Source organism: Danio rerio, chromosome 3, assembly GCF_049306965.1.
Source record: "Danio rerio strain Tuebingen ecotype United States chromosome 3, GRCz12tu, whole genome shotgun sequence".
NCBI classification, from domain to species: domain Eukaryota; kingdom Metazoa; phylum Chordata; class Actinopteri; order Cypriniformes; family Danionidae; genus Danio; species Danio rerio.
The window spans coordinates 10,939,972-10,953,922 of NC_133178.1; the positions used below are offsets into that span (position 1 = coordinate 10,939,972).

Here is a 13,951-nt window from a genome sequence, read left to right on the forward strand (position 1 = left end):
CGCTGACAACAGAGTGAGGATCCTTATGCAGGTCTTTGAGAGCAATAGTCAAAACAGGAACAAACAGACGTACATGGGCAATCCAGAGTTGTAGTCGTAATAGCAGGCAAGAAGTCAAAAGGCAGGCAGCATACAGGAATAAACAAAACAAGGCAAGGTCTAACACATAGTGATGTGACGTTGTGCGCCGAGGCTTCGAAGCGTGTATCAAAAAAACGATACATTTCGCAGTGAAGCAGTGTACCAGAGCTTGATTCGTTTTGCCATCATCACGTAATCAGTGACGTCCGAAGCTTTATTTTCGCTTATATCCACGTGACTGCTTCGAATTTTGATTCAAATGTTTAAACACCCTAGTGTGTTAGTAAAGTGTATAGCGAAAGACTGGGCGTCGAATACATACATTTCTACTGTTTCAAAGTGCTGCACCGGTTCCACACACCAGTGATTAAACTAAAATACAATAGTAACTTATAGTAAAAAAGGTTTTGAACCTAAAGTGTATTAGCGTATTTTTTTTACAACGATCTTTAAAGAAAACCCCTGCATATCGTAGTATTGTGTTTAACGGAGACCAGCTGGCGAGTGCAGCTTAAATGTATCCCTCATCTAGCTTCCGCCTTAGAGCATTCGCCTACCATGCAGGAATCGCTGGTTCGTTCCCCGCTTAGAACGGGACTAGTTTAAATATGAGATGTGTAAATGCTTTTGAATACCTTGGATTTTACTTCAGTCATCGGTGGTGTAATGTAACATACCTTATGTGTAAAAACTACAGTAATTGAGTAATTTGTTTATATTACTGTTGTTGTATTACTAAAGTTATATGAATGAGTTGGTCAGTAGTGAACATTTGACATTATTGCAACACAGTGCTTTTCTTCACTTGAACCAGAAGAGGTCCTCATCGAGCTCTGATTTAGAAAGCTTCGAGTAACAAACCTTTTTCCGATACAATTGAGTCGAGCGCTTCACTGGTTCAGAAAGCTTCTTTCTCCATCAATACAACACGGAAATCAGAGCAAGAGGAAACTGTTAAGTAATGATCACTATACAGCTTACTAGACTCAGGAACATTAAGTGTGTTTGTGCTGCTTTTGTAGTGCAGTAATCAGTCCATAAGCAGCATCAGCTGTGGGAGTCTAATAAGTGGAGACTTGGAGCAGGTGTGTGTGTTGCATGACTGAATATGTATTCCATGAAATGGCGGATTTGTAGTTCGTGTGAGTGTTTACCAGCGATCTCCGGTTGTTAGATTGCTGGTGATCGTGACAATTGTAAAGTGTTATAAATAAACCATAAATAAAAAATATAACTGTAAGCAAAAGCAAGCAGGTAAAAAAATACAACGTGTGTGATAATGAAAGATAATCCCTTGCACACATTTAACGTTGCTGCTTCCAGTTCATGTGGACTTTAAAGGAATAGTTCATCAAAACATTTTTGTTGATATCTGACCTGTTTTCATCTTCCTTAGATTATTATATAAAGTTGTTATCTGAAATCGGAGTCCTTGGCAGTTCATTTTATACAAAACTAGCTAGAATTAATACTCATGTTTCTTGCACACTTCATAAGAGATATCGACAGGAGCCACTGTTGATAACCTAATTTTGTTTTGACCGTGTATGTTTCATCGACTTGAAAGTATCAATGACTTGAATTTTGTAAATCACCAAGGAGGATCACAGTATAAGCTAAAATCTTCAGCTAAAGAAGAAGATGACCTACATCTTGAATGGCCTGAGGGTGAGTGAATAAACAGTATATCTTCATTTATGGGTGAACTGTCACCTTAAAGGTTGTTGGGATCAATAACCCCCAGTTTGACCCTTGTAATATTGATGCCTCCCATAACAAATTACAGCAATGAAATGTTTTGATTATTTTGTGCGTGTGTGTGTGTGTGTGTGTGTGTGTGGGGGGGGGGATCACCTTATTGAGAGCCGCATGCATCTCGTCCACCAGGAACACATAGAGCTGACTGAGAAACGCCTGCAGCTGCTCGGGGTCGGAGAACGCTTCAGTCCTAAACATCTTCTCTCTTACGATCCGCACCACAGAGTACTGCCATATACAACATCACAGTCTCATTGACATATTCCGATTCATTTGAAACAAAACAAAACAAAACAAAACTAAATTAAAATAAATTAAATTAAATTAAAAATAAATATTACATACAATAAATTAAAAACATAAAAAATGTTAATTTAATTAAAATAAAAAATATTTTATGAAAAAATATACACATATAAAAATAAATTCATTCATTCATTCATTTTCTTTTCGGCTTAGTCCCTTAGTCCCCAACTTATCCAGCACATGTTTTACGCAGTGGATGCCCTTCCAGCAGCAACCCCTCACTGGGAAACCATACACACACATACACTACGGACAACTTAGCTTACCCAATTCACCTATAGCGCATGTCTTTGGACTATAGGGGAAACCAGAGCACTCGGAGGAAACCCACACCAACACGGTGAGAACATGCAAACTCCACACAGAAATTCAAACTGACCCAGCCAAGGCTCGAACCAGCGACCTTCTTGCTGTGAGGCGACTGTGCTACCCACTGCGCCACCGTGACGCCCATAAAAATAAATATATGTAAAAAAATAAATAAATAAAAATCTAAATAATTAATGGAAAAAGCACAAAATATTAATTACATAAAATATTTTTTTTTAAGAAGCTGATTTAGAAATATTAAATGAAAAACTAAGCTAATTAACTAACTAACTAACTAACACACACACACACACACACACACACACACACACACACACACACACACACACACACACACACATATATATATATATATATAAACACTAATATGGGCGCACTCAACAAGTGCATAAGAACCCATAAAACATCTTTAAAATTTTCTAAAAATGTCTATAAAACAATTATATAAATTCTTTTGGGGGGGGTTTCTTTACTGAATCTCCACAAGAACATACATGAACACAGGAACAAACCACACGAGACAACTATACAGAATGACAATTAAAATGATGACTAAATCCGCGGCCACACTGCACTTTTGCCACATAGACTTCCATTCATATGCATGCAAATGTGGCAGACCGGAAACGCAAGCTTGTGCGGCAAGTTTTGCAGTTCGTTGCGCTACAAAGTTCAAGCTTAGTAAACTCTGACCTGCGAAAATCGCATCACGTGACTGCATGAAACCAATCGAGGATCAAAACATGATCTCTCTGGACAGAAATGTAAAAAATCTACCAATTAATCGCATTCTTTCAATTTCAAATCATCTTGTTTAATCCCGCCACTTTTCGCAACACCATACGACAGAATTTCACAAGCTCAAACTCCAGTGTGACCATGGCATAAGACCTGATAATGAACAACCAAAACCGATGAGTATAAAGTCACTGAACACGATTAACTAATAACAAATATGCAAAAAACAGCCATGAAAATTATAGGAATAAAACAATATGAGCCCATACAGACTCTATACGAACAGGCGGCTATGAAAAGTCTGATACGTATTAGCGCTGATTCTAAACATCCCCTTTTCAGTGAATATCAGCTGCTACCATCAGGAAAAAGACTGAGAATGCCAATGTGTAAAACTAATAGACTGAAGCTTTCGTTTGTTCATACCTCGATAAAACTGTTGAAATCTACCAATAACACTGCTCCTGTAGTACGCTAGCACTTGACAATGCAAACAATGTATGTTCTTAACTGTTTGTTCTTAATTGTTTTGTTTTATTTATTTTTACTGTCTGTTTAGAGCAATGTTGTAGCACCTTTTTTGCCCAAGACAAATTTCCTCTCGGGGACAAATAAAGTTTAACCTAACCTAACCTAAATAGGGGCGTGAACACTGGAGAAACTAACGAATGTTAGTTCGAAAAAAAGCTAACAAAGGGAATCACATTACCAAACACAAGCACAGTGGAACACATGACAGGAAAAAAAGCAGAATCACGACAAACTAATTTATGTTGGAAAGAGATAAAATGAGAGGAAAAAAAAACACACATGACTAAAATTCACCTTCATCTGTTCCTTAAAGGCGAAGTATTTGCCAGAGCAGTTGAGTTCTCCGAGCAGCTGCTGTTTGCGCTGCTCCTGCAGGACTGGATCCAGAGCTTTTCCACCAGACACAAACATCTGCTGGTACTGATCCAACACCTGAGCCGCCACGCTGGCTATCTGACACTGGTACTCCTCCACTGCCTGAACACATCCAGCACATTATCATCAATGTTTAGGAGTCAGTCTTATGAAGAACTTCTCATATTTTTCATCAATTTACAGCAGAATTATTAGCCACCCTGTATTTTTTTTTTATCAATTTTAATGAGGAAATGTTCATGGGCCAATGACATGAGCACATTGAAATGGTCAATATGAATACACTCAAAGAAACATACTTTTTTAAAGAATCGGCACAGCGATTCAGTGACTTACTCATAACGACAGTTCTTGTTTTGTTTTTTCATTGAATTGAATGAATCAGCGCCTTTGAACAAATCGGCTGAGTAACTCATTTATGAAGATGGTTATTTTTGTTATCTATAATATTTTGAATAATGAATAATATTTTGTTATTATTCGATGTCTCGGTGCATCTCAGTGCATTGACGGTGCTTTCCATATACAGTGTTATATTTTAGGGGGGAGGCTATAATATACTGTCTGTATAAACACACAGACACACAGCACCACACTGTCTCTCATTCACACACATACGAAAACATAGACAGCACCAAACAAACACACACACACAAAAACACACACAAAAACACACACACACAAACACACACAAAAACACACACACACACACACACACACACAAAAACACACACACACACTTAAGCCCTCGCAACAGGAGAGCTCGAGCTGAGCGCAGCCAAAAAAAAAAAAAGAAGCACTTTTCAGACGGTCCCTTACTGAGAGCTCCTTCCAGCGGGAGCTCTCCCGGCTAAACACATATTGCGAGGGCTAAACGGAGCAGTGCTCGTAATGTGGAGCGAAAAAAAAGAAAGACAGCTGTGAAACATAACCAGCTTTGTCTTTTTGTAATAAACACACGTTTAGATCTTTTTAGTGTAAGAGGTTTTTGAGTTAATGCCGTTTATCACTGAATGTGTGTCAGGAATATCGAAAACAAAACCAACTGAACCGCGCTCATTACTGGCGCCCCCCTGGATATACAGCGCCCTTAGCATTTGCCTATGGTGCCTTTGCCACAGGCCGGCCCTGAGTTGGCTGAGTGTTGTGAATACTCGCGCTCACCTCCCTCGCGACAGAGAGCATAGGAGATAAATGAGGTCAGTACATAATAACCGGTTATGATTATTACTGAACCGATACCGAATTGTCCGCATCTGCATCGCGGTGCACCGAAGAAACAATTCATTTTGACACCCCTACTTTTTAGGCCCACGCGGAATCTGCACGTTCAGAATTCCGCTGATTTTCTGCAGATTTCTGCAGATTTTCTGCAGAAGTAAATGTGTGTATATCTAAATATATTTAGTTTTTTTTATTAATTACAGTAATATTATGAAAATGTGAAAATGTTTATCTGATTTATGTACAATGCAGTTTGTAAAGTAATATTTTCTGTCTTTTAGTATATATATTATATGAGAGACTTGCTTTGTTTACCAAATAAAGTGAATCTAATTAGATTTGCAATTTAAACATTACATAAAAGTTAAAAAGGTATTACTTTTTATGTCACTAATTAAGGTTTTTAGTTATGATACTCCCAAAATAAATCCGCAGAAATCTGCAGATTTTTACAAAAAATACAGAAATAGCGAGAAACATCCGCAGATTTCGTCTGGCCCTGCTTATGAGTTTTTTTTTGCAGGAGGTTACATTGTGGTGACACATTTCTGTCTTTAAAAATCAGCCACTGACTCAAGCTATTTATTTTTAAAGGCTGAGAAATTCGAGAACAAAAATAAACATCTTTATAAGTGAGTCACTCAACTGATTTGTTCTAAAGATCTGATTCATTTAATGCATGAATCACTCATCTGATTTGTTCAAAAGCTCTGCTTGATGAAAGGACAAAACAAGAAGTGTTGTCATGAGTGAGTCATTGAATCACTGTGCAGACTCTTTGAACAAACCAAGTACTTTGAGTGTATTCGCATAGACCATTTCAATGTGCTTATGTCAATGGCACATGAACATTTCCTGCTTGTTGTCAAGTGGTTAGCATGGTTGCCTCTCAGCAAGATGGTCGCTGGTTTGAATCCCGGCTGGACCAGTTGGCATTTCTGTGTGGAGTTTGCATGTTCTCTCAGTGTTCGTGTGGGTTTCCTCTGGGTGCTCCGGTTTCCCCATAGTCCAAAGATATGTTCTGTGGGTGAATTCAATAAACTAAATAGGCCGTAGTGTATGAGTGTGTGTGTGAATGTGAGAGTGTATGGGTGTTTCCCAGAACTGGGTTGCAGTTGGAAGGACATCCAATGCATAAAACACATTCTGGAATAATTGACGGTTCATTCCGCTGTGGCGGCCCCTGATAAATAAGGAAGTAAGCCGAAGCAAAATAAATGAATGAATGACACAGGTAAAACGTTGGGAACATTGTTATTGTTTACATCCCTCAAAATTGTCTTTACCAAGAAAGTCTTTAAGTTAACTTGCTTTGTTCTGGACCAAACACAATGACTTTTACTGCCCCAAAGATTTGCACTAAAGGGTGAAGATAATTTCAGTTTGATTTAATCGAACCAAACAACAGAGGTGTGAATACTCAGTTAAGGGGACACCCAAAAATAAAATTGCTGTCATCATTTACCAACTTGTGAATTACAAAAACATTCCGTAAGCCAATCAAGATGGTATTGACAACCATTTTCGGATCAAGATTTAACAGTTGTAAACACTGTGAGCATATAAATGTATATAATCTATAACTGAAAAGTTATATTCTTTGATTTTAGGGTGTGACAGAACTTAAAATGTCTTAGTTTCCTGAGCCCTGACTGTCTCCAATGTAATGCAGATTGTCAGTTTCACAGCACAGCTGTGTCTATTGTCTAACAAATGGTCAAGCCGGTCAACTAGTCGGACAGGTTCTGTCTCCAAAACATTATTTGCACACTGTTTTCATGCTAAAACGTATTGTGAATGGATACTTATCTGGAAAGGCAATTTACCTAGCCGACAACAACACTTAATTTGCATGCTTTGATTAGACTGTCCCCACCTACATGTTTCAATGACTGTAAAAATGTATTAAACTGAATGCCTGCTGTACCAGTTGAGCATTCTTTTGATGACACCACAGCGACGCTGAGTTCTTCTTTTTAAAGGATTCTGCTTTGAAGATACCCGAAAGTTCTCCCTGGTTTTTGGGCTCGTCTTAGAATCTCACTACAGTATTGGTGCCGTGAGCCAGACAAATTCACAACAACACTGTAAACAGAAGTTCTAAGCATCCTAACGGAATATGCTGGTCTCTATGGCCATTTGACACGCCTTATTCCATGCTACTATGCTGCCTACTTGGTCTTCAACAAGGTCCGGTACCCGACCTTTCACTTTTCTACACTCCTTGACCTCCTGTTTGTGTTCAAACATATATTGACACGTTTTTTTGTTTACATTACCCACTTAATAAGGGAACGTCTAAAAATAAACCACACAGCCATGACTTAGTAAATCGAGAATTCATGTATAGTTTTAATCGTAAGTCTTAATGTAAATCTCCTAGACAGGCAGTGAGTGGAAAATCAAACGGTTGTTCATTTGTTAAAAAGAAAAATAGAAAACATAAATATAATTGTATTATTAGCCACAAATGGTTGTCTTGCACCAGCCCTGTGATGCATGTCAAAAGCCTTACGCATTGGGTTAAATTCAGGTTTCCAGTCTGTCCCTCCTCAGGTCATGGAACCAACCCCCTAACGTCAGACACAGCGATATTCCAAGATGCAGGCACCCTTGCGCTAAAAGCTATAGTAAAACATGCCCCTTTCTTCAAAATGGTTACATTAATCGTGTTTGTTATAGATATAAACTTGGGTACATGAACAGTCATGTGATACATTTCGATTATCGCGAGAAAGTAATAAATCGTTTGTTACAACATTAAAATCCATCCCTGCAAAGATGAAACAAATGATGACGGAGAAGTCAAAAAAAGCTAATTTTAACTGCGGTCAGGCCAGCCGCCAGTTCAAAAAGAATGGTCATTCTAGCAGCCAAGGTATTTCGGCAGTCGCTCATACACTGCGTATTATGGTGGAGCGCTAAACAGCAATGTACAGCAAGCTGACAGGGAAGTCGATGAGGTCACTCGCTACATTGAAACTGCTGTCAGCGAAAATAAAATGGATGTTCTTGGCTTGTGAAAGATGAACAAACAATCCTACCCAAAACATGCAAAATTAGCCAGATCAGTTTGGATCCCGGCCAGTAGCAGCAGCAGCAGTGAAAGAGTGTTCAGTGCTCCTCAGTAAGCGCAGGACTTCATTTATAATTTAATTTAATTTAAGAAAGACTTATTTTTATTGGTGTGTTTGCCAATTTAAAGGTTAAGTGTATGTACCTAGACCTATTTAGAGTGCTGAGATGTTAAGATGGTACAGATGACTTATTTAATTTCTTTGTTCCTCCGTGTTCAGATGTTTCCGTTTTCAGATGTCTCCGTTTTCCCCCATCCACACTAAAGGCTGATTTATACTTCTGCGTCAAACGCCGGCGTATGCTACGGTGCTGACGCATAGCCCTTTGCCGTGGCCGTCGGTGTGGCTGACGTGCACCTCTCAAAAATTGTAACTACACGTCGCAACGACGCGTAGCGCAAGCTCTGTGATTGGTCGGCTTGGTAGCGCTGACAAGTCTGGGCGGGACCGAGAGCCGCGCGAATGGCGCGATCGATTGTTTACAAGTGTGGAGTTCCGTGTAGGAGCTCCGGATGAAAAGTTCTGTTTTGTGTTTACCTCATAGTTAAAGTTGTTCCACGTCCGCCGGTTTCTGCCTCAAAATGAGCGAGATTGAGTCACTTGTACAACCAGGAAGTGTTCAGGAAAAGCAAAACAGAAGCGAAGAAACTCGACACAGAGCAACATTTACATCTTACTGCCAACTAGCGTTTCGGAAGTGTTAATGCAGACCAACAGAGACAGCGCGCAGAAGTATAAATGCACAGCTGCGCGCGTTGCCTGCGCCGTGAGTTACACTGGTCACTTGACGCAGAAGTATAAACCAGGCTTTAGACGAAGCAGCAGCGTTTTAGAATGAAAACGGCCTCTCCAGCGTTTCCAAAACACCTAATTTTCGGCTCTCGAAAACTCCGGCGTAGTGTGGATGGATGGCGTAACCATAGCAAAACTTATGCATTTTAAAACGGAAACTTATTAGTGTAAATGGGGCCTCAGGCTGTATTCTGTCGGGCTCGGGCCCTATTGGGCCTAACTTTTATGGCCTGATTACAGCTCTAAATCAACTGACAAAAAGTTAACTTGACTGACATTCATTCATTACCTTCGGCCTTCCCTTAATCAGGGGTCACCACAGCAGAATGAACGGACAACTATTCCAACATATGTTTTACGCAGAGGATGCCCTTCCAGCTGCAACCCAGTACTGGGAAAAAGTTAAAGTTCATATTTTTGTGAAGTGAAATATGGCCTTGTGTAAACTGTTTTAGATAAATGATTTTCGCATACATTTACATTTACATTTAGTCATTTAGCAGACGCTTTTATCCAAAGCGACTTACAAATGAGGACAAGGAAGCAATTTACACAACTAAGAGCAACAATGAATAAGTACTAAAGGCAAGTTTCAGGTCTGTAAAGTCTAAGAAGGGAAGTGTTAGTAGTTTTTTTTTTTTTTTTTTTTTTTTTTTTTTTTTTGTACAATTAGTGTGATATTCAAAGAGGCAATTGCAGCTTAGGAAGTGAAGTGGAGACTAAATAGTTGAGTTTTTAGTCGTTTCTTGAAAATAGCGAGTGACTCTGCTGTTCTGATGCAGTTAGGGAGTTCATTCCACCAACTGGGCAGATTGAGCGTGAGCGTTCGCGAAAGTGATTTTTTCCCTCTTTGGGATGGAACCACGAGGCGACGTTCATTCACAGAACGCAAGTTTCTGGAGGGCACATAGATCTGCAGAAGTGAGTGCAGATAAGAAGGTGCTAGGCCAGAAGTCACTTTGTAGGCAAACATCAGAGTTTTGAATTTGATGCGAGCAGCAACTGGCAGCCAGTGCAAACGGACTAGCAGCGGAGTGACATGTGCTCGTTTAGGTTCATTGAAGACAACTCGTGCTGCTGCATTCTGGAGCAGTTGAAGAGGCTTGATAGAGTTAGCTGGAAGCCCAGCTAGTAGAGAGTTGCAGTAATCCAGTTTGGAGAGAACAAGAGCTTGAACAAGGAGTTGAGCTGCATGTTCAGATAAGAAGGGTCGGATCTTTCTGATGTTATAGAGTGCAAATCTGCACGATCGAGCAGTTCTAGAAATGTGGTCAGAGAAGTTTAGTTGGTCATCAATCGTTACTCCAAGGCTTTTCACCATTTTGGATGCAGTAATGGTTGCCCCATCCATCTGGATTGAAAAGTTATGGTGTAGAGTCGGGTTGGCAGAAACTACAAGCATTTCCGTTTTTGCGAGGTTCAGCTGAAGATGATGATCTTTCATCCAGTGTGAAATATCCAACAGGCAGGCTGAGATACGAGCTGGAACCGAGGGATCATCAGGATGAAAAGAGAGGTATAGCTGGGTGTCATCAGCATAGCAGTGGTAGGAGAATCCATGTCTCTGGATGACTGGTCCTAGAGATGATGTGTAGATGGAGAAGAGAAGTGGCCCAAGAACAGAGCCTTGAGGTACCCCAGTGTTTAGATGCTGTAGGTTGGACACCTCTCCCCTCCAAGACACCCTGAATGACCTGTCAGAGAGGTAAGATCTAAACCATTGTATAACAGTGCCCGCAACGCCCAGTGACTCAAGCGTAGATAGCAGGATCTGGTGGTTGACAGTGTCAAAAGCAGCTGACAAGTCCAGCAAAATGAGGACTGATGATTTAGAGTCTGCTTTAGCCAGTCTGAGATCCTCCACGACCGAGAGCAGGGCAGTCTCAGTTGAGTGGCCTTTCTTAAAGCCGGATTGCTTGTTGTCCATGAGATTGTTTTGAGTAAGAAAGTCCAGGACTTGATTGAACACTACTTTCTCCAGAATCTTGGCCATGAATGGAAGCAGGGATACTGGTCTGTAGTTTTCAAGTAGCGTATGGTCCAGGTTGGGTTTCTTTAGCAGTGGGGTTACCCTAGCCTGCTTAAATGTAGTGGGGAATAAACCAGAGTCAAGAGATGTGTTAATTATGTGAGTCAGTGTTGGTATGACTGCAGGAGAGATGGCTTGCAAGAGATGAGAGGGAATGGGATCGAGTGGACAGGTGGTTGCATGGCTAGATAGCACAAGTTTGGACACCTCAGACTCAGAGAGCTGAGAAAAAGAGGTGAGTGTGTGTGGTGTTGGTGTTGTATCTTGCGTGTTTGTTGTAGGTGCAGCAAATTGAGCACTGATTTTTGCAGTTTTGGTGCAGAAGAATGTAGCAAAGTCATCAGTAGTAAGTGTGGAGGATGCGGGTGGAGGAGGAGGATAGAGGAGGGAGGAAAATGTTTTAAAAAGTAGGCGAGGATTAGTGGCATTGTTGATTTTCAGACGGTAATACGTCTGCTTTGCAGAAGTAACCTCAGCTGAGAAAGAGGACAGAAGAGTTTGGTATGTTAAGAGATGTGCAGGATTTTTAGTTTTCCGCCAAATTCTCTCTGCAGCCCGAAGTTTTGAGCGATGCTCACGGAGAGCATCCGAGAGCCAGGGTGCAGGAGGACTGGCACGGGCTGGCCTGGATGCAAGAGGACATAATCGGTCTAGACATGATGCTAGTGTGGAGCAGAGTGTATTAGTGGCACTGTTCGAATCAAGTGCAGTGAGTTTGCGAGATGGAGGAAGAGAGTCTGAAACAATGGTGGATAGTCTATTGGGTGAGAGAGATCGTAGGTTTCTGCGAAAGGTAACCAGTGTTGGAGTGTGTGGCGGCTCAGGAGTAATGTGGATGTTGAGAGACAGAAGGAAATGATCAGATATTTGTAGTGGAGTTACTATTGTTTGATCAGTGAAGCAGTGTCGTGTGTAAATAAGGTCTAGCTGATTACCTGATTTGTGGGTAGCAGAAGTAGGTGCTCTTTTTAGGTCAAAAGAGGCAAGCAGAGTCTGAAAGTCTGCAGCTTGCGGTTTGTCAACGTAAATGTTGAAGTCACCTAGCACCAATAAGGGAGTGGCAAAATTAGAAAAAGATGAGAGAAGAACATCCAGTTCATCTAGGAAGTGACCTAATTTACCTGGTGGGCGGTAGATGACAACCACATTTATGTAGAAGGGGTGGATAATGGTGACTGCATGGAATTCAAAGGAGCTGATTGTTGGCAGGGACGGTATCAGAGTAAATTTCCATTCTTTGGAAATTAGTAGTCCAGTCCCACCCCCTCTCCCTGTCTGACGAGGAGTGTGGGAAAAAGAGAAATTAGCAGAAAGAGTAGCATGTGTAGCAGTGTCCTCCGGCCTCAACCAGGTCTCAGTTAGAGCCATGAGATTATAGTCAGAATATGTAGCTATGGAGGTAATAAAATCAGCCTTGTTAACAGCTGATTGACAATTCCAGAGGCCCACGGAGAGAGAGAGTTGTGAAATAGTAGATACATGTATTGAACGAAGGTTGTGAGGATTACGCCTGCAGCGCACCTCCCGTGTTTTGCGAGTGTTAGTAACAACAGGAATTAGAAAACACATAATAAAAGTGCACTGACAACAAAAAATAAGTGTGAAGTAAAACAATACAGTAAAGTACTCAAGTGCTTTGTCGGTGTCTTTGCTCGGTGGAGTCGCGCAGGTAGAGTCGATGGTCTTTACCCTCGTCGGTCTTCACACGAGGCGGTCTTCACACGAGGCTGCCGCGACCGCTGCCGCGGTGAACTAGTTGTTTATATAACCCCAAAGCACTAGCTGATTGAATTCAGCTGGACACGCCTCGAGAGTCAAAACAAGGGCCGAAACTGAGGCGGACGACGCGAACCGCGTCTGCGTTCGCTACACAAGCTCTTATAGTAACCAAGGAAACAGTGGCTAAACAACTTCTAGTATTATACACAACTGAAAGCAAGTTTAAATGTCCTACAACTTTACACAAACAGCTGGAAACAAGTCCTCAAACCATACACAACAACTGAAACAAATCTTAAATGTACTTACAGGCTGCTGTTCTAGATGCTGCTAAAGTGCTTCTCCTGCCGACTAATGCTACCGTGCTCACTATATAGTGGTTACCTGGCGTTTGGACACGCCTCCCGAGTCAAAACAAGGGCCGAAACTGAGGCGGACGACGCGAACCGCGTCTGCGTTCGCTACACAAGCTCTTATAGTAACCAAGGAAACAGTGGCTAAACAACTTCTAGTATTATACACAACTGAAAGCAAGTTTAAATGTCCTACAACTTTACACAAACAGCTGGAAACAAGTCCTCAAACCATACACAACAACTGAAACAAATCTTAAATGTACTTACAGGCTGCTGTTCTAGATGCTGCTAAAGTGCATAGATGTGACAGTGAGAGAAACACATGACAGGGATATTAAAAAACAAGATGAAACGTATCTCTTACTCGTTCTGCTCCTGCTGGCCGTCGAGGCAGAGGAGGTCTTGGTGGAACCAGCTCCATCACACTGCACAACACATAATAATCTTTCATTGTGAAGCACATTTCAGGCATATCTGAAGACAAACCAATGCTCTGACTGTGAATGAAAGTCTTTCTGTTACCGTTTGGCCAGCTCCTCCGGTGGTCTCTTTGGAACCAGTGGCTTTTCCACAAAAATGTCGATAATAATGTATGATCTTGAATCGGCGTACATCTGAGAGGATAATAAAAAATT

General features: G+C 41.0%; 1 protein-coding gene across 4 annotated transcripts in view; it reads right to left on the minus strand.

The window, feature by feature from the left end:
* The window catches only part of cfap70 (cilia and flagella associated protein 70), a 68,421-nt gene that overhangs the window by 31,297 nt on the left and 23,173 nt on the right, over nucleotides 1–13,951 (minus strand). For 3 of the 4 annotated variants that reach the window (XM_009299211.5, XM_073944158.1, XM_009299210.5), the window contains exons 12-15: nucleotides 13,839–13,930; nucleotides 13,681–13,741; nucleotides 4,039–4,221; nucleotides 1,936–2,067 (exon numbers count right to left, since the gene is read on the minus strand). In XM_009299211.5, the coding sequence (XP_009297486.2) occupies nucleotides 1,936–2,067; nucleotides 4,039–4,221; nucleotides 13,681–13,741; nucleotides 13,839–13,930 (468 nt within the window). Of the gene's footprint in view, nucleotides 1–1,935; nucleotides 2,068–4,038; nucleotides 4,222–9,836; nucleotides 12,282–12,362; nucleotides 13,742–13,838; nucleotides 13,931–13,951 lie in introns of those variants that run through there. The other variant, XM_073944159.1, reaches the window with a different exon arrangement.